The sequence below is a fragment of the Myodes glareolus genome, chromosome 20, assembly GCF_982192425.1.
Source record: "Myodes glareolus chromosome 20, mMyoGla1.1, whole genome shotgun sequence".
In the NCBI taxonomy this organism is placed as follows: domain Eukaryota; kingdom Metazoa; phylum Chordata; class Mammalia; order Rodentia; family Cricetidae; genus Myodes; species Myodes glareolus.
In genome coordinates, this window is record NC_142045.1 from 10,759,400 (window position 1) to 10,785,408 (window position 26,009).

General features: G+C 46.6%; 1 protein-coding gene across 1 annotated transcript in view; it reads right to left on the reverse strand.

Annotated features, from left to right (window-relative positions):
• The window catches only part of Spmip2 (sperm microtubule inner protein 2), a 104,123-nt gene that overhangs the window by 31,866 nt on the left and 46,248 nt on the right, over positions 1-26,009 (reverse strand). Inside the window, exons 2-3 of the mRNA XM_087899451.1 lie at positions 19,715-19,947; positions 3,443-3,501 (exon numbers count right to left, since the gene is read on the reverse strand). Coding sequence (XP_087755577.1) covers positions 3,443-3,501; positions 19,715-19,947 — 292 coding nt within the window. The remainder of the gene's footprint in view (positions 1-3,442; positions 3,502-19,714; positions 19,948-26,009) is intronic.

Here is a 26,009-nt window from a genome sequence, read left to right on the forward strand (position 1 = left end):
AATGCAGTCTCCCCTCCCTCCTTTCCTCCCATCCCTTCCTCCCACCTCCTTTCTGCACCCCCCCCCACAATATTCACTCAGAAAGGGGCAGACCTCCCATGGGCATCAGCAAAGTATGGCATATCAAACTGCTATAAAACCAAGCACCTCCCCCTGTATTCAAGACAATCCAGCATGAGGAATAGGTTCCCAAGAGCCAGTCAAAGCACCAGGGACAGCCCTGCTTCCATTGCCAGGAGTCTCACAAATGGACCAAGTTACACAATTGTCACATATATGCAGAGGGCCTATGTCAATCCATGCAGGCTCCCTGGTTGGTGGCTCAGACTCTCTGAGTTCCCATGTGGCAGGCTAACCATTACTGTGGGTTCATGTGATGTCCCTGACCCTCCTGGCTCCTACAATCCCTCTTCCCTCTCCTCAGCAGGACTCCCTGAGCTTGGCTCAGTGTTTGGCTGTAGGTCTCTGACTCTGCCTCCAGCAGTCACTGGATGAAAGCTCTCTAATGACCACTGGGGATGTCACCAATCTGATCACAGGAGATGGTCAGTTCAGGCTGTGCATGCCCTGCTGCTAGGAGTCTTAGCTGGGGTCATCCTTGTAGACTTGTGGGGGTTCCCCCCCAACATCCTCTAGAATACAAGTTACAAGGAAAGTATGCACTAAGCCTGGCTCTCTCGCTCTTGCGATTACTCTCAACTGGGGAAGCACTGAATTTGGGTACTACTGCTGCCCTAAGAAACGAGGCACAGAAACTGGCTGGGAGGCTGAACCCTACCTTACTCAGAAAGGAGAAACCCTCAATCCAGCCGAAAACGCAGGGATTGAACACCTCTGCACCCATCTGAGTTTAGTACCCTAACCAAAGTATCCTGACAGCTCAAGAGTGAGGTAGAAACCTTTCTAAGCATGTGTGCTTCCAAGGTACTTGTGACCGACTTGTTAGAATCAGGACCTCCTCTAGAGGTCATAGAAGAATCTAGAAACTCCCACCACTTAAGAAATTTCAACTTCTTTTCTGGTTATGGTTCTATTTATTAATTGTTTAAATTAGTATTTCCCTAAGGCTCATAAGTTAAAGATTTTGTCCCCAGTCTGTGAGGTGGCTGAGCCTTTGAGGGGCTAGGAATATATATATTCATATTTATTCATATATATATATATATATATATATATATATATATATATATATGGTATAAAGGGAGGTCATGGTTAAGACCCTGGACTTCTTGGTCCTTAGGATCCCAAAACTGGAGGAGAAAGAGGAGGAAGAAGAGGAAGAAAGGGATAAGAAGAAAGAGAATGAGAAAGGAAGGAAAAATAATACCTAGAACTTCCTAAAAGGTCTTCTGGACATTGGGTGTATGCTCTAAACTGGATTTTGGGATCTTGGTTCTTTCTTCTCTCTTTCATGGGGTAAATGACTTTGCTCTACCATGAGATTTCTGCCATGATATACAGCGTTGCCTCAGTCAACAACTCTAACTGATCATGTGCTGGAACCTTTAAAATTCTGAGCCAGGATGACTCTTTTCTCTCAGTAAACTGACTATCTCTCGGGTCTTTGTCATAGCAATGGAAACTAACACAGTAGTCACACAGGCTGACTGCGTTTTGTCTTTTCCTTCTTCAGTTTATGCTCAGTTTCCCAATTTCATTCACAATCCCCTAAGGACGAGGATTTTCTTTCATAAACAGTTTGCATCCTTATGACTACATGGTGCTACCCATGGAATCGTCCCTAGAAATAAAGGCAGCCTTTCCTCTCTAGGAAAATTGTTCACAGCCTCAGTGTTTCTCAGATGCCTTCCAAGAAGGTGTTTCTATTAGTACATTCACACCTTTTCACCAGGAGTTGTTAAAGGTGTCCTCGGTGTCCAATAGCCTCTCTCTGCTAGTTTTCTTTGTGGAGAAATAGTTGATGCAAGCAATGCTGTTCAAAGGAATTTCTCACATATAACACGTGTTTTTCCTGCACTGTGGTGTGAATCTTCCTATGTAGCTTGGCATAGGAGCAGCGACTGTGCCTAGTCAGTCACAGATGTTGTCCAGGAAAATCTTCTGGACAGCACCTGATAGACATATTAAAATATTGATTTGATTCTATTTCTGTTCATGAGTACTTTGCCTGCATGTATGGATGAGACCCATATTTATGCTTGGTGCCCGTGGAGATCAGAACAGGGCATCAAGTCTTCTGGGACTGGTGCTACAAATGATTGTGAGCCATGATATTGGTTCTGGGAGCTAAACCCAGGTCCTCTACAAGAGCCATAAGTATTCAAACTATGAAACTGTCTTTTCAGCTGCTGTTCAATAGTCTTTTGATAAGTGGGCTTGAAGTCTCTTTGTAACATGAGGGCTGGCTTGTCGGGGTTCTGTCCCACCCAGTACCCCACAGCCGGCAACTCCCAAGGAAAATCACACACAGGACTCCATAAGATTATAAACTGATTGGCCCATTAGGTCAGGCTACTTATTAGCTCTTATAACTTATGTTACCCCATTATCCTTATCTACGTTAGCCACACGGCTCAGTACCTTTTCCAGTGGGGCAGCTTACATCTTTCCTCTCCAGTGGTCTGGGCAGAACTGCCGAGGGAGCTTCCTGCTAGCTAGAATACTCCCAGTCTCTTTGCTCCACCCCTACTTCCTGTCTGGCTTTCCTGCCTATACTGCCTGCCTGGCCAATCAGCGTTTTATTAAAATATAATTAACAGAATACAGATAATTCTCCCACACCATCTCTTTCTATGTGATATATTTTATGTTAATAGAAGAGACAAAACCTAATGTTTTTGTACATGCTAATAACTATATCCTTCAAGAATGAAAGCTGGAGAAAACCCCTCCCCCCATAAACCCATAGAGACGACACTATTCTATCTCTAGTCTGGCCTTCTCCTTCGGGCATCTGGATTGTGCTCCGTTTAGACAAGAGCCCAGTATTTACTCTTTCCCCGTAATTTAACTCACCTGGAGCTACACATGTTGAATTTTTGTTAGTGGCTACTTTAAGGCAACATGATTTCAAGCCATTGTGTGACTTTATGCTTCATGTAAAATTATACTTATTAACCAAGGCTACATATTATTGTGGTTTCTAGGCCAACGGCATGAACTAAGGGCTTTTCAACTACACATCTATATTTTCCCACAGAAAGCTTACGTACAGGCTGGCATCTCTTTCCCTCTCTGTCATCTAGCACATTCTTTACTATGCTACTTTGCTTTGTCCCTTTCCCTAACTAGGCTGGCAGAGAGTAAAATTTATGTTGTTCATTAGAAATAAAAATTTGTGGTTTTTTTTTCCTCTCACACAAATCTCCATGAAACAATAAAGGTACAATGATAACGTGATTTTCAAGACTGGGAAAATAAGCCGTCCCTAACTGAGGAAAGAATCCCATTACTCATCTAAAATCCATCCCCATGTACTTACCACGGGTTTTGGTAACGGTGGGTTAGTTTGTCAGTCGCATAAAGACTTAGCTCTCCAAGCTGCAAAAGGAGAAATGCTAATTCAGGGTTATTCTTTGGTCGACAGGGACCCTTGTGTCTGAAGTCTGAGCATCTCTATTCCTCCTCTAAGGGGACTCAGGCTAGAAAATGGAGAAGGGAAGACAAACCATGGGCACCTGACAGGTGCCATTATGGTGAGCCAATATGTGGTGGAATGTGGGAGAGGGGGGCGTAGAATGGCTCAGTCCTGTGGGGAGAGGCAGATCTGAAGAGGTGAAGGTGGTGAGGAACAGGCTAATGTAGGAGGCCTGCTTGTCTCCCTGGGTCATGGTGACGTCCAGGCCTAGACATGGGTCTGTGGCCCCTCTGCAGCTGCAGTCTGTGTTACCACCAAAGGCCGCAAGGATGCTGGGGTTCTGGGCCACCACTTGACCCTGTTGGGGTCAGAGGGATGTGCTGCTGCAGGGCCATGCTGATCTGAGTGACCAGTGCTGCCACCCAGGGCCATGGTAGTGTCTGGGCCTGAGCTGCAGCGGAGGGCCATGTCTGGATCTGTGCCTCTACTGCAGCCAGGGCATGAGATGAAGTCCATGGCTCCTGTTACCACTAAAGGCTGTACAGATGCCCGGGGTCTGGGCTGACACCCGAGGTCATGTTGGTGCCTGAGGGTCAGACTGCTGCTAGGGCCCTACAAATCAGGGTGGTCTGTGCTGTCACCTGGGGCTGTAGTGACATCAGGGACCCCGCTGCAGCCAGGGGTTGTGTCTGGGTCCACAGTCCTGCCACAGCCAGCATCTGTATTCAAGCCCATGGCTCTGCTCCTGTTACCATTGAGGGCTGTGCAGCTGCCCAGGGTCTGGGCCAACACCCAGGGCCAATTTGGAGTCCAGGGACAACATTGCTGCTGAGGCCATTTGGATCTGTGAGGCCTGAGGTGCCACCCAGGGCCATGGAGACAACTAGGCTCAAGCTGCTGGTGGTGGCCATGTCTCGGTCCGTGGTCCTGATACAGCTGGGATCTGTTGATGTCTATGGTCCATGTTGCCATCAGGGCTCATGCAAACCAAGTGTTGAACAATGTCTTGATATACTAGGGCTTGATATACATGGTGGGGAGCTAGTCCTGCTCCCCACCATGGGAGTGAGAGAGCTGCTCACCCCTCAGAGGCAGTGGTCCCAACACCCGACTGAGCAGCTCAGCTACCATCCAGACACACATCCAGGACTTGGTGTTGGGACTCTCCAACATCTATCCTCTCTACGTCCTGCTGCAGCACGTGAAGGGACTGGTCCTGAGGAATCATAGCTGCAGGATCTCCGTGACTGGGGCAACAGAAGGATAACTGAGGCGATTCAGTGAGGGTCTAGGGTTATCGGTACACCAGAAGCCAGCCGCCTTGAACCTGACACATCATGCAACGAACATTTGGCAAGTAAAGCTGTTTGGACCAGAGGGAATAGGATGTGATACACAGAGCTAGCTCCCAGGGCCACTGAGATGAATGAAGAGGTGATGGAGGGGTGGGGAAGATGGAGGAGCAAAGTGGTTTTTGTTTGTTTAATATTCTTATTTGTATTTTTAAATGTTTATGATTTCAAGTTTTCCTTGGCATGGGGTGGGTGGGGGACGCTACAAGACTGAAGGGCGGACACTGAGGGACTGGGAAGTGAGTGCGATTTGGGCGCGTGGTGTGAAATTCCCAAATAATAATAATAATAATAATAATAAAAGGTTACATTTAAAATTTTAAAAAAGAAAATCAGTGGCAATGATCACTGCTGCTCCCTGGCCTGAGAGGAAACAGTCACCACGAGCTCCACCCCCTCTGTGTGAATGAACAGGGCTGACAAAGGGTTGGGGGCTGGCCAGGCTCCCTGACTGCTCCGCGTCTGACTCTGTGAGGAAGCAGCACTGTGGACTGTCAGTCACCATTTAAGTGGGCACTTGAGGGCTCTGCAGAGGTGGCCAAGGTGTCAGTGGGGTGGGGAAGAGCTGGCGTTAGAGGCCTGTAGCAGATCTGAACGCTCTCAGAGAGTTGAGAATTTTTTTGGTAGCTAAATATCAGTTTCACGTTTAAAGGAGAGAGAGAGAGAGAGAGAGAGAGAGAGAGAGAGAGAGAGAGAGAGAGAGAAAGCATGAAATCCCACACCCTCCCGTGTACGCTTGAATGTTGTATTATTCCTGAATGAAGGCTCTCTGTGTTCCAGTTCCTTTCCCTGTCTTAGAAAGAAGCTGGGAAACAAGGGGTGTCATGTTCGTATTCAGAGGGCTTGAGGACCACAATCACGTCTCAGCTTTCTGGGCTAGGTTGAAAATTGCAACATGAAAACATAAAAAAGTATTTCGCTTCTGCTTCGGAATGCATTTTAAAAATTTATATTGATAGGAGCTGCCAGATTCGTAACAGCCCCCAAAACAGCAATAACCGTGAACGTTCAGCAGCAATTGGCAGACCCGGAGGTTCTCACATCTCCCCTCTTCCTCTTGCCCAGGCTTTGCTCGGAACGGCTTTGCTGCCAGCCTGTAATAGTTGTTTCTGCTCTACCTCCTTAATGTACCTGCTTGCTCAGGTGACCAAAAATGGCAGTCTTGACCCCCACACAGAAAGCAAGAGTTCAACGGAAGAGGCTGGTTAAGAGTTTAATGCAGAACTGACCATTAGTCAACAGGCAATGCGGAAGTGGTGACCTCCGAACAATGGAAAGGTCATGGTATCGGTTGATTCCTAGCGTACTTAATTCAAAAGTAAGTTTACGATTTTCTTTGGATGCTCTTCTTTGATCTTTTGCTATTCAAAATATAATAACAAAAGCACGACGTCTTCTTGTCAGAAATGCTAAGAAGTCTTTGCTTTTCTTAGAGTTACTGTGTTCGTGTCAAAACCCTTTTTATTGCCGGGTGGTGGGGGCATATTTCTTTAATCCCAGCACTCAGGAGGCAGAGGCAGATGGCTCTCTGTGAGTTCGAGGCCAGCCTGGTCTACAAGAGCTAGATCCAGGACAGGCTCCAAAGCTACAGTGAAATCCTGTCTCAAAAAACAAAACAAAAACCACACACACACATACACACACACACATATATATATATATATACACACAAGCAAAACAAAAACTTATCTTAAATACATTCACCCTTTTGCATTTTAATTTATTAACAAACACACTTTGACTTATTTGAGTAGCCATGCTCACCAAGGTGCTAAACCTACTGAATTCACAATCATATAAACATTTATATTGGTCCATTATTAATAATAAAGAAAATATTGATCTAGAGATTAGTCCCCTGGGGATGTCACTCAAGGGTAGAGCACTTGCCCAGTAGACACAAGGTCCTACATTTCATCCCAGAACTACAGATAAACAAACAAAATTCTAACATTTTTATACAATCCATAAATACACAATGTTTTTATTTATTTATTTATTTATTATGTATACAATATTCTGTCTGCATGTATGCCTGAAGGCCAGAAGAGGGCACCAGACCTCATTACAGATGGTTGTGAGCCACCATGTTGTTGCTGGGAATTGAACTCAGGACCTTTGGAAGAGCAGGCAGTGCTCTTAACCTCTGAGCCATCTCTCCAGCCCCCAATACACAATGTTTTTGTGAAATTTTTATATATTAAAATTTTCAGTTAACAAATATAATTATAGGTCAAAAATTCAACATTTACTATGAAACCATGTTTAAACAAGTCTAGGGATTAGTAAAAAGGAAATGCCAGCTAGCCACTGTGAGTGAAACACATTTTTTTGCAGGAATAAATTGGCTAAGTTTGAGTTAAATTAATTGCGTAAGTCTGGGGCTAGTTCTAGGGACAAAGCCACTTCCCTCTTACTTCCCACCTTCCTCTACTGCAACCCTGCCATGCTCAGGTGACCTGTGGGGCTGTTTTTCAGAGAAATCCTTGCTTTGTTAGGATATTCCACAATGCTTTTTCGAGGGTATCTGATCCAGCGTTCCTTACTGGAAGGGCCGATGTTACCCATTTCTGTCGCTAGGGGCTTTCTTATCAGTAGACCGGATGATGTGTTTTTGAGAATGTGTACACACTAAGGTTTTCTTCCCCAGCCTCCTTCCTTGGTAACACTGGGCTCTCAGTCCCCCACGGTACCCCCTCCGGCGATCTTTTGTATGTTAATGTGTTTGTTCTCTACTTGCCTCAATTTGCAAAATATTACTGTTAACCCCTTAGGTGTCTTTCTTCCCACAGCCTGTGATAAGCACCCTCATTGTTGTGACTGAGCCACTAAGCTGCGTAATGTTGCCTATTTCAGACTGGAATTATTGAATCAAGTAGGGCATAAAGGCCTTTGCAAGAATGGGGCATCTGAAGTATTCATTATATATTCAGTGCAAGGGTTGAAACAAAACAGTTCTTTCTGGAAAATGTCAGCAGTTAAGGCTTAGACTCCGCGATGCACTTTTCTTGTAGAGAGGAAGAGCAAGGCAGAGACCCACATTGCATTCTGTGCCCCGTTACAGATGAGTTTGAATGTTTCTGCCATTGTTGTTTGACTGCAATGTTTCAAATAATTTGAACCAATTAATCAACTTTAAGCACGCAGTAAACACGGGGCTTTGTGAGTGTGTTAGCTTTAGAGCCGGAATTGCTGCTTCCTGGTGTGTATCCAAGTGGTGTGCAAATTCTATCACGGTTCTACCATGCCTATAGCCCTGCGGTGGAAAAAGATGAGCAGATAGAAATATGAAAGCCCCTGGATGCCATTTGTTGAGCCCTGCTGTGTGAAACACTATGCCAGCACCATGCACACATACCTCACTTAATCCAGAGAACAAAACTCTAAGGGTTTCCTATTAACCCTGTGGTATGCAGAGTTTCAATGGCCCCCTGAATTCTCATTTCCTGGTAAACATGCATTCTCCAGATATTCCATCAAATATCTACACACAGATGGTCGCTGATGGGGAATTTTGTAAGTATAATCAAGACCCTAAGTCCTTTGAATTTAAGAAGGGATTTGCCCAGTGCGGTAGGCATAGCCATGTAGTCCCAGTTACTTGGGAGGCCAGGCAGGAGAATCATAATTTCTACTTCTGCCTAGGGGCTTCAATGCTGAGAGCATTGATTTCCCTTAGTAGCCTTAAGCATGAAAGAGTCATGTGGTTAGGAATCTGGGCATTCTCCGGGAGGATGTCTCCTGGCTAACACCCATCCCTACAACCACAGTGAAGCAGACTCTGTCACAACCACATGAACATGGAAGAGATAACAGAGATACTCGGATGTTAGCTTTGGGAGACCTGAGCAGCAAGGCAGCCATGCCATTCCCAGACTTCAGATCTGTAGATCTGGAAGCAGAGACATGGTATGCCATTACATTTCTGAATTTGTGACTATTTGCTATGTAACAGTAGAAAAGCAATACACTCTCCATTTTATAGGTAAGAAACTTAAGGCGTTATGAAAATACTAGTAAATAAAGCTGGCAGAAAAGAGGGAAGATAAAAATCCTTCCGCTCTGGCCATTGAGCAGATTCACAGTCGTAGGCTCTGCCCTAGGGCCTATGAGCTACCTAGACACAGGGTCTTGGTTTCCACAGCAGTGCCACACATGAATTCCATCCTGTGTAGCTGGCCTTAAATCCGGCCAGAAAGTGGTTGGCTCTCATAATGTTCGTTCGTGCCACTATTGCACCTGCCACATCTCCTGCCAGCTTGGTTGTCACGGCAGCTTGTAGGTTTTACAGCTGGGTAAGACTGAAGACTACTTTTCTCTTCCGGTAGCATTGTACGGCACCGTTCAGCACCGTGACACTATCCAGTGGGTATGAAGCATCCTCATCAGTACCAGCTTGATTTCCACATGTTCTATGACACATGTATGTGTTGTCTTTAGCAATAGGGTCTCACTGTCAGGTTCTGGGGGTGACCAAGAGCAATAGGTATTAGCCTGTAACATTTTGAAGTCTGTGGGACCCCACTTATTAAACAGCTCCTGGTGTGGGCTTTATATTTAATAGTTTTTGGTGTCTAGATGAGGCATTGTTCCCCTCCCCCTGTTATAGCGTACCTCCATTTAAATACACTAGAACTTTCTTTTAGAGAAAAACCAGACCCTTCTTTGTTGGAGTAGTTCTGATAACTGGCCTTCTAATGCCACTGGTGATTCCTATCAGGGTCTGAACTTGAGCAGACGCTACACTTGAAGCTACCAGGAGCTCCCCAAATCTCCAAGGGCAATCGCTGTAGTTTCTGAAATATAACCAGTGCCTCATTTGCAATTGTATTCACGCTTGGCTTTGTGGGATGTGTTGATTACATTGCTACTGCTGTTGATTCTGAAGTTAAAAAGTGAGTTTTCCCTTCATATAATTGTCCAATTAGCTCTACAGCTAGGAGCAGACTCCCTCATTGTGAAAAGTATTTTCCAAGGTAGGAAAAAAAAATAAAAGGTTTTCAAACCATTGTATTCAACTAGCTGGGAGTGGAATGGTTACTAATCTAATGCACACTTAAAAATTCTTTGCTCTCTGTGAATAGCAAAGACTCTGCATGAGAACAAAAATGGTTTTCATGTCTCATCGCTTCTGGATCAGCATCTACCCCGTGCTAAACACCAGGATGGAGAAATGTATGCTATTGATATTCTCGGTAGAAGTCAAACCCAAAGAAGCTCCTCACAGCCCTGTGGAGTGTGGCTTGGGACCTCAGTGCCTGGCAGGAATCACTTTATAAACTTCAGCAATAACAACTATTAAACCTGAGATTTGTGAGAGAAAGACCAGTTCCGCAATTTTTGAGCCAAACTGGAAGCAAGCGTTAATTACATACTGGCCAGGATGATGGGTTCTGGTTAGGACCATTCCGGGGTCACATTTTGCAGAGGCTAATAAAGGCAAATCCATCAGGACTCTGTATCTCCCCATCAGGGGTGAGCATATATCCTGGCCTACTTCCTGCCTGCCTACCTCTCTCGTACTTCCAATCAGGGGCAAACGTACTCCTGACATTTCTCGCCTATATGTAGTCAAGCACACCCAGTACAGTTGTGGCAAACAAACTTAGGAGAATAAAAATATAAACAATAATATTGTCATTTCTATCACCTCTGGGTCCCACAGTCATCAGCATTCAGGCATAATGCTTAGTCACCCTAGGTGCTAACATTTCCGGGGTCCCACGGCTGCGCACGCACCATCAGCAATTAGGCAAACTGCCTAGTCACCCTAGGGCCTTACGTCCTACATAATCTATGCACATGCGCGCCTTGGCCACGTTAATTTATATGGATGCATGCCGTGACCATCTAAGCCTCTATAGGCCTGTGCTGAGCTACCTTTAGTAAGCGGACATGCCCGCCTCACGTTCTCTTTCGACGCCTGTGCACCCCTCGCTTTCCTTTCTCTTTATTAATAAAAACTCTTAAAGTGGGTTTCGTTGTGTATCTGCGGTCCATTCTCACGCACAGTACTATCAAATAGCCTCCAGCATTTCAGAGATTATCTCTCCTTGGACAAAAGGCTTACAGGTTAGAGGCATTTTTGTTTCATTTATCTCTTAAGAACAAATAGTCATTAAAACATAATTTTGGCTCTCACATAACACCACAGAGCAAAGCCCCCTCACCAATGAATTCTTCCCTACCGAGGGAGGTTCTGAAATCTCCGATTGTAGCACTATTTTCTTTGTGCCTAGACACAGAGCTGGGGCCACATGCATAAGGCCCCTCTATCATCTACCTAATGAATTCTTTCTATCCTGCTTGGCTGAGGTTCCATGGCTTGCAGGATTCAAATGTGGGGAAGCGTAGAGAACGCCACACGCCTGCTCTCATTCACTCTACATTCTCTGCATTTTTGTCTCCGTAGCTGAGGGCTCTGCAAGTGTTGCACACGGAGGAAGCGATCACTGCAAGTTTACCATGCTTTAAGGACTTTTCTCCAGTGACCTTAAGGGAGGATCAAAGCCAGATTTAGAAAGCAGATGTCCTGGCATTTGCCCCATCTGTGCTTGTGATATTAGATCATGAACAAACGGCAGAAGTCTTCAACAATAAACCAAAAATTTAACTGTGGAGTCAGACCACTTTTGCTAGAGCGTATTCTAGGCTCATAAATCCATTCTCAGCTTCTGGTGTTCTTGTTATTATCCACTAATGTCAGCTGGAAGTCTGTGGAGTGTGCTTAATTCTGACTTTAAGAAGCTTAATTTTATTGGTTGGTGGAAAAGTTAATGCTTACATTAGAAATACACTCAGGATTTTATATCAGGCCCTGTAATAATCCAGGTACTTTAAGCTATCCTTATAATTAAGGGATAACATCTCCTTACAGGTTCGTAGGATTTTTTCCTTTTCTTTTTTCTTCCCATATTTCCACATCATAATAAAAAAATGATAGAAAACAGGGATGTATTTTTTGATTGACCAACTACTGTCTGCAAAAGTCACATTGTTGAGTGAGGAAAGGTGCAGGTTTAGCCAAGAGTTCAGGCCTCTGGCTGCTATGATACCCAGAGAGCCATGCTTGTTTCCAAATGAACTAGTCGCTCACTGCCCCTGAACTCCAACGCAGTATCCACGGATCAACCCACCTCAACCTGTTGTTATTTTCTGCTCTTTTGGAGAGCCCGCCCACCCAGCTCCCACATGGAGGATTATTCTTACTTATAATTGCCCAGCCTTAGCTTGGCTTGTGTCTGGTCAGCTTTTCTTAACTTAAATTGTCCTGACTACCTTTTGCCTCTGGGCTTTTTCCTTTTCTTCTGTATGTCTTACCTTCACTCTTACTCCGTGACTGGCTGTGTGGCTGTGTGACTGGCTGTGTGGCTGTGTGACTATGTGACTGTGTGACTGTGTGGCTGGCTGTGTGACTGTGTGGCTGGCTGTGTGACTGGCTGTGTGACTGTGACTCTGTGACTGTGACTGTGTGACTGGCTGTGTGACTGTGTGGCTGTGTGACTGTGTGACTGTGTGACTGGCTGTGTGACTGTGTGACTGTGTGACTGTGTGACTGTGTGACTGGCTGTGTGACTGTGTGGCTGTGTGACTGGCTGTGTGACTGTGGCTGTGTGACTGTGTGGCTGTGTGGCTGTGTGGCTGTGTGACTGTGGCTGTGTGACTGGCTGTGTGACTGTGGCTGTGTGACTGTGTGGCTGTGTGACTGTGTGGCTGTGTGACTGTGGCTGTGTGACTGTGTGACTGTGTGACTGTGGCTGTGTGACTGTGGCTGTGTGACTGTGTGACTGTGTGACTGTGGCTGTGTGACTGTGTGGCTGTGTGACTGTGGCTGTGTGACTGTGTGGCTGTGTGACTGTGGCTGTGTGACTGTGGCTGTGTGACTGTGACTGTGTGACTGTGGCTGTGTGACTGTGGCTGTGTGACTGTGTGGCTGTGTGACTGTGGCTGTGTGACTGTGGCTGTGTGACTGTGGCTGTGTGACTGTGACTGTGTGACTGTGGCTGTGTGACTGTGACTGTGTGACTGTGGCTGTGTGACTGGCTGTGTGACTGTGGCTGTGTGACTGTGGCTGTGTGACTGTGTGGCTGTGTGACTGGCTGTGTGACTGTGGCTGTGTGACTGTGGCTGTGTGACTGTGTGGCTGTGTGACTGGCTGTGTGACTGTGTGACTGTGTGACTGTGGCTGTGTGACTGTGGCTGTGTGACTGTGGCTGTGTGACTGTGGCTGTGTGACTGTGTGGCTGTGTGACTGTGGCTGTGTGACTGGCTGTGTGACTGTGGCTGTGTGACTGTGGCTGTGTGACTGTGTGGCTGTGTGACTGGCTGTGTGACTGTGGCTGTGTGACTGTGGCTGTGTGACTGTGGCTGTGTGACTGGCTGTGTGACTGGCTGTGTGACTGTGGCTGTGTGACTGTGGCTGTGTGACTGGCTGTGTGACTGGCTGTGTGACTGGCTGTGTGACTGTGGCTGTGTGACTGTGGCTGTGTGACTGGCTGTGTGACTGACCCCTGACATCCTTCTTTCTTTGTTCTCTAGCTGCTCCTTGTTCCTCCTTTCTCCTTCTATTTATCCTTCTGCCTGCCAGCCCCTCCTCTTCTTTCCCCTGCCAGCCCCTCCTCTACTTGCTCCTGCCAGCCCCTCCTCTTCTTTCCCCTGCCTCACTACTGGCCGTTCAGCTCTTCATTAGACCACCAGGTGTTCTAGAGAGGCAAAAAACCCACAGCTTCACAGAGTTAAACAAATGCGGCATAATAATTTGTTTACATCATTAAACAAATGTTACACAGCATAAACAAAACTAACACACCTTAAAATAATATTCTACAACACCAGTGCCCTCTAAGTCTCTGGTAGCTTCTATAAGACCAACACTTGGGGATTCTGGCTGTGAGTGAGATTGTGTGTCTTTCTGTTCCTGGCTGACACTAACATGCTTTTCTTCATAAGCCTGTCTACACAGGATTAGACATGTATTTTTCTGGAGGTTCAGATTTAACTAAGATTTTTATAAGAAAATTACTTCTACTTATTTGTGGAACTCTATAAATTCAAACTTTGTAAAACGGCAGAAAACACAACATCAGGGTTGAAAAAGGTAAATGGTGTTACTATATTATTTTCAAGGAAAAGAGAGGGTTTCTTCTCCCTCACCAGCAATGGACACATGGCACACCAAGCGCTTCCTGAAAGTGTGTTACTGTATCCAGCACTTGAGAATGAAGGTGTTAATGTAATAATCATTTTTCTATTAAACCACAAACTCTTAGGTGCACATATCTGTAAGAACTAAAGTTGGGACCTGAACACTGGACCCATCCAATCTCAGAATGAACAAAGCACTCCAGAGGCATAGCTGTCTTAAGACTTATTTTTTATTACTGACACTTGTGTGGGAGAGAGAGTGCAGGTGTCCATGGAGACTGGAGGGTCGGATGCCCTGCAGCTGGGGTGCAGACTTGGGAGCTGCGTTCTGCGGCCGCTGGGAACTGCAATAGCGGCGTGTGCTCTTGACTGGGGAGCCGTTTCTTCAGCCCACGCATACTGTTTTAGAGAAAAACATTTTCTATTTTTCTTTTACAACTTGGTTGGAAAGAGGAAGCAGCTTTATCTTACGTCTAAAATCTCCGACACTGGGGTTACAGTTGTGCGCTTGCCTCGCACGCAGGAAGCCCTAGGTTCAGTCCTTAGCGCCACCATAGCAGGCTCAAGCTGGGGACTATTTACGGTTATTCCAAATGAACCCACAGATAAATGTACATCTTTGGGATGTGGAGAAAGCCCCCAAGTTCTGAAAATATGTGTTCTGATGTGTTCTATATTTTTAGCAGCTCCACATGGGCAATAATTTTTGTAGTTGGATTTGAGAAAGAGGAGATTGATGTTTTACTGCCCAGGACAAAGAAAGACAGTGTCGTCTTCGAGAGACCCTGTCTTTCTGGCCCCTCTAATACTACTGATAATATCCGATTTGTTCCGAAAGGCTTCAAATGCTTCTTAAATTAAAATCCCAAAGGTAAGCATGGCCAAATTATTATTCCATCCACCATCTGCCTAGTCCCTATGAACAACTTCATATTACAGACGGGGTGTACTTATGTGTAAACAATACTGAGTGGGAAGTGGGGAGAACACTGACAGAATTATGTCAGAAAAAGCTACATGCTTTAGCCAAGTGGCGACTAGAACTGGTCCAGAACACTGGCCACAGGGATGTGCATGTTACTGGGGCAGCTGGAGCCCGGCCTTGCATTTCCTACATCTTCTTCTCTCCCTGTGTGCTTGGCATGACAGGGTTGAAACCCTGGCTCTGTCAGGCAGTGCCTGTGACCTCAGGAATGGAGCTCACCTGTCCACACCACAGTCTCCCCATCTGCCAGATGTTAACAGAGAGGACCGCAGCGTGTTCTCATTGAACTGCTCCTGTAGCTCTTTTCTTGTTTATTGTCCCTAAGTTATTCGCTAGCAAGGAAAATGCCCAGCAAAGCAACCGATTTAGGATAAACTGTCATGAAGGACTTCAGCATCTCAACAGAAATCGGTTCAAATGTCATTAAACTGTCAAAAGAAGCCCCACCTCGAGCATGCTGATAGAATTTGTGGCGGTTAAAATGGGCAGAATTCTCAAAGCCTGGAAAAGATGTATTAACCACCTCACGTATACATATACAGGTGGATTACTATATTTAAAACACAATGGTTGCAATATATCTTGTGGCGAACTGATTTAATGTTGTCCTGGGGATCATACCAATGAAGAATGGCTGACCAAGTCCAGCATGACATCATTTCTGTGGGGAAAGCAACTGACTTAAATCAGTTTGCATGAGGTCAGAGTGCAGGAGCAGAAAACGGGCAGCAGGAAGTCAGCTGACCTTGCTGAGGTCCGGGTTAAAGCGAGGCCGGGGTGAGGAGGCACCCCGCTGGAGAGGCCATTAGAAGGCCACAGACGCTGTTTCGCTTGGCTCCAGATAGTATTGTAGAAATGACATACATAGTTTGACAGAGGCCAAATCCATTTAAACAAGAAGAATGCCCTGCTCTTAAATCTGAAATAATAACAAAAGCAATGGGCTTTCCTGGTTGATAGATGCATGCATTACCGTGGTACTGTAACACATATACTAGAAATAGCTAAACACATGCACACTCACACACACACACACATGCACACATGCACACACGAGACGAGGGGTTCTTAGGAGTTTATTTCACTGGCCTCTACAGGGTGGCAAGTGTTTAAGTGTTCAGGTTGACATTTGGCATGGAGGTTATTATATCTCACTGCTCAGGCCAGATAATTTGTCACATGATCTGTGGAGCCCCTTTTGCTCTAAATAAGGGGTTCCGGGTAGAGGGCAGCTGCCCAGGGCACTTTCTCAGGAGTCTCTTGGAGGTGCCTGAGCATCCAAGCTGCTGGTCTCAGACAGACCTGGAGCTCAGATTAGGAAGCACAGTTGCAGAGCTATAAAAAGCATTCAGCGAAAAATCTGTGTAAAAACTGCAGTTCGGAGCTACCACATGCTAGACTCTGAGGAGCTAGCACATGCTACACTCTGAGGAGCTATCACATGCTACTCTCTGAGGAGCTAGCACATGCTACTCTACTCTCTGAGGAGCTAGCACATGCTACTCTCTGAGGAGCTAGCACATGCTACACTCTGAGGAGCTGTCACATGCTACACTCTGAGGAGCTATCACATGCTACTCTCTGAGGAGCTATCACATGCTACTCTCTGAGGAGCTATCACATGCTACACTCTGAGGAGCTATCACATGCTACACTCTGAGGAGCTATCACATGCTACACTCTGAGGAGCTATCACATGCTACTCTCTGAGGAGCTATCACATGCTACACTCTGAGGAGCTATCACATGCTACACTCTGAGGAGCTATCACATGCTACACTCTGAGGAGCTATCACATGCTACTCTCTGAGGAGCTATCACATGTTACACTCTGAGGAGTGGCCACAACCAGACATGAAAGGTGGCCATTTTGATGTGAAGTAGGATGGGGAAAGAACGGCTATAGATGGGGAGAAGTCGCAGGGAGCAAAAATAACAGGCAGTGGACTGAGACGTCAGGTAAGTGGCACCTTTTGTCCTCTAAGGTGACCTTATTGACATCACCACTCCTCTCCTCTCATTTCTTGTCCCTAGACCTCTCTCTCTCTACCTCTATTGCATCTCTCTTTCTCCCCCTTTTCCTCTTCCCTCCTTCTCTCCTCCTCTCCTTGTCTTCCCTCCCCTCCTGTCCTTGCCTCTCTCTCTCTCTCTCTCTCTCTCCCTCTCCTCTTTTCCTCGGCCCTCTTATTCTCTCTTTTTTCTCTCTACGTGGCCCAGGTTGGCCTTGAATGATTCCCCTGCCTCAGCCTCCCAAACCATAATCCCCCCAAGGGATTACAGGCCTGTCCCATTGAATCTGATTCCTTACACCTCACAAACTTTGTAGCGGGTTTGCGTACACGGAACTGATATGTATATCTCCAAATGCAAATTCGTGATCTGAGTGGTGGAACTAAATGGGTTCACAAGGAATTGAAACCAAGTCTAGACTTAAAGTTTGACCTTGGATGCACAGGAAATCAGGGCTGGGATTTGGAGGGGAAGATTGGCAGCCCCAGCAAAGGGCTTCGTGGGTAGGGCAAGTGTAGGTGGTTCCTGCTAATAGGCGCATCCTCTCCAGTTACCATACGTCATCACTCTCAGGCGCTTTCCTTCCTGTATAGCTCTAAGTCCTTTAAGGAAGTGTTGAAGATTAAAGAGGAGGCGGCCAGGTATGTGATAATGCCAACATTGGGGGTGGGCACATACAAGGAGCTGGATGAAGAAAAGGGAAGGGAGAAACATGGCATAATTATATTTTAATTAAAAGGAAAGAAAACTTTGGCAGACGCCGTGTAAAAATAAGATGTTTTAAAATTATTATTGCTTTCTGGTTAGGAGTTCTGGAGAATGTGGGTGGGGGAATGACAATGGTTATTAAGTATTTATTTTACAGTTTTTATCCATTGCCTATATAAAGTTGGGTCTTAAACTTTTTTCTCTTAGAGAGCGAGCAAAGGCTGGCCTCACTTGTCTAGACCGTTTATAGCACAGCAGAGAGGAGCATCAAACTTCCTTTGGGGTGCAAATGTGTGAAGCCAGGGACCTGGTCAGGCCTCTTACAGGAGTGGGCTGGGGGTGGGGGGATAGGAGGCAGCTTATGTGTGGGGATCCAGCTGTGGAGGGTACTTGCAGGGCAAAACATTCTTTCTGGGAGACAGATGTGGCTCACGGCTGACAGGAGCAGTCACAATAAGGCTGTTTTCTGGGGCATTCTATCAGTTACAATGTATTTGTTAATTTTCACCATGCTCCAAGGCATATTTGCTAACTATTCCTATAATGTATCCTTATAAAAATGTCTTACTTAAGTTGGATAGTTTTGATATTGGTGGGCTTTGCTCATTTGATCATTTCTCATCAGCCCTCCTAACAACTCCTGTGGACTCCAAATGCAGGGGCAGGCGGATCTCTGTGAGTTCAAGGCCAGTCTGGTCTACAGAGTGAGTTCCAGGACAGGCTCCACAGTTACTGAGAAACCCTGTCTTGAAAAACAGACAATTGAAAAAAATAAAATAAACTGTGAAGACAAAGTATGATAAGGCAAAAAAGGAAGCTGTTTAAGATTGTTTCGGGAGACAGCTGGGCCTGTAGGAAGACGGCAGGGCCAAGAAAGGGCAAACAGAAAGCACCATGGCTTAAAGCCTCTGCCACGCAAGACCAGTCTCTGTGCAACACACACAGACACACACACACACACACCACACATCACACCGCACACACATCACCCCCCCACCACATACATACATCACACACACTCATCACACACACACCGCACATCACACCGCACACACATCACCCCCCACACACCACATACATACATCACACACACTCATCACACACACACACTGCACATCACACCGCACACACATCATCCCCCCCCACCACATACATACATCACACACACTCATCACACACACACACCGCACATCACACCGCACACACATCATCCCCCCCACACCACATACATACATCACACACACTCATCACACACACACACCGCACATCACACCACACACACATCACCCCCCCCACCACATACATACATCACACACACTCATCACACACACAAATTTCAAAAAACAATGTGAGGAAATCTGGAAACGTAGCCACTGTGTGATGCTATCTATCTGTATCACCGGCATATAGAAGGTGCTGAAGCCTGTCTGTGAATACACTGGCCTTCTCAGACACCGCTTCTAGAAGCACTTCCCCTTCTCTCTATGGAGATGACCGTGTGGGCACCTGCCTCGGCCCACGCCTTCCAAAGGGAACAAGACAGGGCTTCGAAACTACAGAGCCCTGGCCACCGCCACAGCACGCTCAGCACGGTGACATTCAAGATCTGACACTTGGTGGCTTTTTGCTTTGCAGATTGAGATTCAGCACCACCTACTTCCCCGACACGGCCCACTCACGGAGCAGAGCCAGCACGAGGAACATGTGCAGAGGCCCCCCCCCCCGCACGCATGTGACCCTGACGCAGAGATGCGCTCTGTCGGTGGCACTGTCTTTGTGTCTCCCCTCTCGTCTATCAGGCTAAAGGCCGTGCTGCTAATAAGTACGTTTATCACCAACACCAGCAGTTTCTTCCTGCAGAGCTTAAATGCTTCTCAGTGTGACTAAGGGCCTGACGTTACCTATGATGCAAACTCGCCATGAATCAATTCGAATCAGAACGCGGGAGCCTCTGAAGACTGAAATTAAGAGCAGTACCTTGATGTGGAAGCCGCTCCCCAGTCTTGATCTGTTGATGAAACAGTACTCTGGAATCCCCCAGCCAATTTCGCCAACATACTCATATTTGTATTTTGCTGGCAGGCTTCGGTTTGGGGCAGATCTCAATAAATATCTGAGATCTCCGGTTTTCTCTAACACTGGACGCTTTTCTCCTATGTAGGCAGTATGCTGGTGGACTTTAGGCAAGTGGTCTTTGATGTAGTCTGGACCTTAAGGAGACAGAAGCAAAGCATGTTATAACCTTCAAATTATTCTCTCTCTCTCTCTCTCTCTCTCTCTCTCTCTCTCTCTCTCTCCCTCTCTCTTTCTAGTGTGTATGTGTGTGGGAGGTGTCTCAGGTATCTCAGCCCAGTTTGCAAGGTCCTGGGGATTGAACTCTGAGATGCCTTCATTTTAGTTGTGGAGTAAATACTATGGCACTTTCTAATGGTCCTAAGGTATGATTATCAGGCATTTAAATTGGTTAAGTCAACGAATCCTTATGAACAGCTGTTGAAGATAGACTCTAAGCCCACCCCACCCCATTTAAGATGGGGAAAGGGAGTCTCCTAAAGATTGGTTCTTTGTTCAGAGTCAAGGCAAACAAGCTCTCCACACTGCCAGGCTGCTTCCCAAGCTGGGCGCTCAGTGCTTCCACTATGTTGCTGTGTTTGTCAAGGAAAGACACATTTCAATTCTAAAGTTCCCCATCCATGACATACGGGCGAGGGCTAGCCTTCAGACCCGGGGGTATTTGCTTTACATCTACGACTTCTTAAATGAGAGCGAAAACACCCCTAATGTGTTAGAAGCCATTAGAAAACTGAGACAGTGATGAGACGGGGCAGCTCTAGCAGATGATGACCCAAGGCAGGGGAGCTAGCATCAGCCTTCTCAAGGCAGGGGAGCTAGCATCAGCCTTCTCAAGGCAGGGGAGCTAGCATCAGCCTTGTGTGGAAACCAGTGAAAGCCATCAATGGAATGAGAGACACAAACAGGAATCCCACATCTGGGCAGAGATCCCTCAGGTCTACACTCGGAAGCTGACGATGTGTGTGGCAAAGGACAAACCTCTCCGGAAGAGCGCTGCAGACTGCAAAGAAACAACAGGTCTATTTGCCCAGGAAAGAGCTTTAAAGCCCCAGAGCCAAACTGGGTGCTAGATTGGTGAAGGGGACCATTAGGAGCGGTGAGCGGGGATGGACACACACACACACACACCCACCTGGGGCCGTCTGCCCTAGGCAGAGAGAAGAAACCACCACGACCACACAGTGCCAGGCACCATGATGGAGCAAATATATGGTGGTCACGAGAGGCAGGATGGTTCGTGGAGAGAGGCAGATCTGAAGAGTGAAAGCCAGGAAGGGGCTGATGTGGACGGCCTGCTTGCCACCCAGTGCCTTGGTGACGTCTGGACCTTGGGCCACTGCCAAGGGCCATGTTTGGGTCTGTGACTCTACTGCAGTCAAGGTCTGTGTTCACACATATTCACAGTGCCTGTTACCATTGCAAGTCTGGGCCAACACCTGAGGCCATGTTGGTATTCGAGGGTCAGGCTGCCATTGGGGTGATACAGAGCTGAGTGCCCTGAACTGCCACCTGGGTCTCCATAGTGACATCCAGCTGAGTTGCTGCTACTGGCCTTGTCTGGGTCTGTGGTTCTGCCACATACGGGGTCTAGGTTGATATCCATTGACCGTATTACCACAGGCAGACCCATTTGAACCACGTGTTGAACCATGCGTTAAAGTACTAGGGCTGCGCTGAACTGACCTCACCTCTCCTCAGCCCTGAGATGGGGAGCGCTGCCCCTCTCTTGGGAAAGTTGGCAACATTCTCACCACCGGTATGGGAGAACTGGCTCTGTCCCTCACTGAGGGGGTCGTGCTGTGGGACAATCTTTATACACTGTAAATATGTATTATTCTCATTGGTTAATAAAGACCTGATGGGCCTAGAGCTGGGCAGGAGGAGATTGGTTGGAAGAGTCAGACTAGGAGGATGCTGGGAAGAAGGAGGGCGGAGTCTGGGGAGTCTCATGCCAGACACAGAGGAAGTAGGACATGTCGAAAATGAGGTAACAAGCCATGAGTCACATAGTAGTACTTACATAAGAAATATGGGTTAATTCAAGTTGTAAGAGCTACTTAGTAACAGGTAAGCATTTATAATTAATATTAAGTCTCTGTGTGGTTATAGGGGACTGGCTGCCAAAACACAGAAAAGTCCACCTACAGGGGTGGTCCCAGGGGCCCAGTCAGACCATCTCAGCTACCTCCCAGACACGCATCCGTGCCTTTGAGCTGACACTCCCCAACATCCGTCCCATCTATGACCTGCTAGAGCTTGGGGAGAGACTGGCCCTGTGCAACCATAGCTGCAGCATCTCCATGACTGGGCAACAGCAGGGTAGCTGACAGGAGTTTCGGGAGGCTCTGGTATTGTAGGGGTCCCAGAAGCCAGCGGCCTTGAACCCGACCAAGACCTTACATAATGAGGCTTTGCCAGTAAAGCCGTTTGGACAAAAAGGAACAGAGCATGACACACGGCCGCTCCCAATGCCACGAAGATGAGCGAAGAGGGAACGAGAGGTGGGAAAGATGGGGGAGCAAAGTAGTTTTGTTTGTTTGCTTGCTTTTGTTTGGTTAATTTTTTGTTTTGTAGTTTATTTTTTATTTTTGTCTTATTATTTCTTTTTCAGTTTCCCTTTGGGGGAGATACTACAAGGGTGAAGAGCGGATAGGATAGGAGATGAGTGGGATTGGGATTGAGAGGTGTGAAGTGGAATTCCCAAAGAATCAATAAAAATTGTTTAAAACAAAAAGACTGATGAAGGACATTCTAACAGGCCCAAGCATGGCAAACAAGCCATTCACCTTCCCCCACCCCTCCACAGACTTTGTCTTCCCACTCCTCCACCTTGTTAAAGCCTTCGATGACGTTACTAAAGTTAACCTCCAAGGTCCGTCCATTTCCTTACTTGGCCACTGAACTCATTCCTGAGACTAAACGCCAGTCCGGCAATCAAAATTTATTATTTGGCTACACGGGCTATCCTGTCCAATCAGTACTCGCTAAGTCATCCTAGCACAGACTTCTGCTTTTTCTCCTGGAAAAACCATTTTTGTAGACACACCTGCTGCTGCCTAGACCCTGCCAGGTACAAACCCTCATCTGTTGTGTCCGCCCCACTCCCGCACCTCTGAGGCAATAAATCTTTGTGCTGAGAATTTGGTGTCTGGCCCCTGGGGATTCCAAGGTGTCCCCACTACAGTTGGGGGTGCATTTAGAGACTCAAAGAACTTCATTTCTATTAGCACAGCAACAGCCTAAGACTGCGGCTCTGCTCATCAAGAGCTTGGTGTTTGGGGAGTCTAGCGAAGGTAAGGTCGGGTGCGTTTGTTACATCCCTCACAGACTGATGTGTTTCAATGCTTGGTTCTCAGGTAGAAAGAGGCTGTTTTGGAAGAGTCTGGAATTTTTGGGAGGTGGAGCCTCACGGGAGGAAGTGGGTCACGAAAGGTGAAGCCTTGAAGTTTTATGGCCGCTCTTGTAGCCTGCTGCCTACCCCAGACTACTGAGAACACACTGTAACCTGCTGGCTTTCACCGAGGTCAGTGGCTGCCCCTTAAGCAACTGCTGTCCTCATCTGCAATTGCAACTCTCACTGCTACCAACAGCAGTCAGGACGCAAGGGCTGCACGCAGCCCGCAGAAATTTTGTGGCTCTCTCAAGCCACTAAAGAAAACTTTATCTAGATGTCTACCCCTCTAATAAAACTCAGAATTCAAAGATTGAGGTGAAATTCAGAGAGACTCACTCTCAAGTAGCTAACCTTCTCTCTTTGCTCGTCTACCCCCAAAGGTCTCCTATTTATACTCTCTGCCTGCCAGCCCCGCCTATCCTTGCTCCCACCTTGTGATTGACCGTTCAGCTCTTTATTAGCCCACCAGGTGTTTTAGAGAGGCAAAGAATCCCAGCTTTACAGAGTTCAGCAAATCAACATAAACAAAAGCAACACAACTTTACATCATTAAAACAAATGTTGCACCGCATAAACAAGAGAAACACGCCTTAAAACAATATTCTACAACAGTATCCAGCTTTTGTAGCCTTGCTTTCCCCGCCAAGATGGGTGACCTCTCTTCTTAAACTGTAGCCAAAAGAACCCCCTCCTCCCCTATGCTGCTCTTGTCAAGTGTTTGATCACAGGAATGAGAACCCTAACAATCAACGGAAGGACTGGGGTTCTTAAGCTGGTCTAGTAAGGTGTGTTGTGTCAGACGGAGGCCGCGCTCAAGTGTACTTGGGAACGGGGCCTGCAACATTTGCCTTGCAGATGGTCAACAAAAGTAGGCTCGGCACTCTGCCTAGCTCAAAGGCGAGCAAAAAATGTTTATAATAATGGTTTTGGTTTTCTTCGTGGTTGTTTTTGTTTTAGAGCGGTCACTTGCATGCACCCCAAAGTCACTGAGAGGTTTAGGGAGATAATCAACCTCCACGAGTCTGGAATATGGTTAATAACGGGGTCGTAGGTGGAGCTGAGTGGCAGCTAGCGAGCATGCGCAAAAGCCAGAGCTCATCCCCAGCATCGAAAGAGAAAAGAGTGTGGTTGTGAGGGGTTTTGTTTTGTCTGGGGTTGAATCCAGGGTCACCCACACTCTACCATAAAGCGGCACCCAGTCAAGATCTCAGTGTTGAGCCTAATCCTGGTGGTGTCCAGAGCCGGCTGTGTGAGCCAGGGTGGGTCACCCAACTTGTGCATTTGGCTCCACCTCTGCAGTGTTGCCTCCCCCCAGGAGAAAGAGAGGAGTTTTACTTAGCACAGAGTGTTTAGTTCAAAATCTGGTTCATGTGTCCATTCTTCTCTTTGATTCGTGGGCCTTTTAACCTGAGCCTTCTCTTACCTGTTACAGTTCTTAATTTGTATTTTGGGAACCAGTGGACTTGCTCGTGTTCTTTTTTTAAAATGTTTTTTTTGTCTGCTTGTTTTGAGACAAGATTTCACTGAATAGCCTTGGCTGTCCTGGAATTTACTCTGTGGACCAGGCTGGCCTCGAACTCACAGAGATCCATCTGCCTCCTCCTCCTCCTCCGGAGTGCTGGGATTAAAGGCGTGCGCCACCACCACCCGACTTGATTTTTTTCTTACTGTGAACAAATTTCAAATCCTTAAGAACTCTTTGAGATTAAAGGTCATCAAATATTTTTTGTAAAATCCAGAAAGGAAATTGTTTTGGTTTTGCTGTCCCTTCAAATCTGTTTCACCAGCTCCATTTTGTCCTTGTAGGTCAAAAGCAGCCATGGGAAAAGAGGAAAACAATAGCTAGGCGTGTATTTCAATAAAACGTTATGGGAGGGGCTGAGGAGAGAGCCCAGTTGGCTGAGGGCTTGTCTATCATGCTGGGCTCCATACTCAGCACTGCAAAACCTGAGTGTGAGGGGAAAATGCACATAAAATGCCAGGTACCAGAGGTGGAGGCAGGAGGAAGAGAGGCTCAAAGTCATCTTCGGCTACATAGAGAATTGGAGGTTAGCCTGGACTACTCGAGAAAGAGCCTGTAACAACACACACACACACACACACACACACACACACACACACAATGGTGCTCTGCTCTCTGCGTTCACAGTAGAATCTGAAGGTGAACACAGCCACACAATGTACAACTTGCTCATCCATCCACCGCAAATGGATTGTGGAGAACATGGTTGAGACAGGAATGCAAAAAAGAAATTGCTTAAGTATGAACACCTGGATAAGCTGACTCTGGAGTCGTACTCGTGACATTACTCTAATAAGAAAAACCCTTGGAACCTATTCTCTATGGATGATACCTTGCTCAGCCTATATATAGTAGGGAGGGCCTTGGACCTTCCCCAAAGCAATGTGCCTTATCCTCTCTGAGGATTGGATGGGGGTAGGGTGGAAGGGTGTATGGAGGGAATGGGAGGAGGGCAGGGAGTGGGAACTTGGTATGTATAATGAAAAAAGATAGTTTGTTTTCTTTAAAAAAAAAAGAAAAACCCTACTTGGTTCGTGATATCCTCAGCAGCATGCTTAGTGTACCTGCCAGGAGGTTCACATCTTATAAGTTGCCCATTCCACCAGCAAGCATGTGAAATAGGAACAGTTGAGGCCAGTTCCCAGTAACAAAGTCACAGAGCTAGTGACAGGACCGTCCTTCCAGGACCTTTACCTGGAGAGTTCAATCAGAATCCACTCACCTAACCTACATTTCAGGAGGTCAACCCAGGAAGGGTTGGAAGAGGGACCAAAAGAAAATAC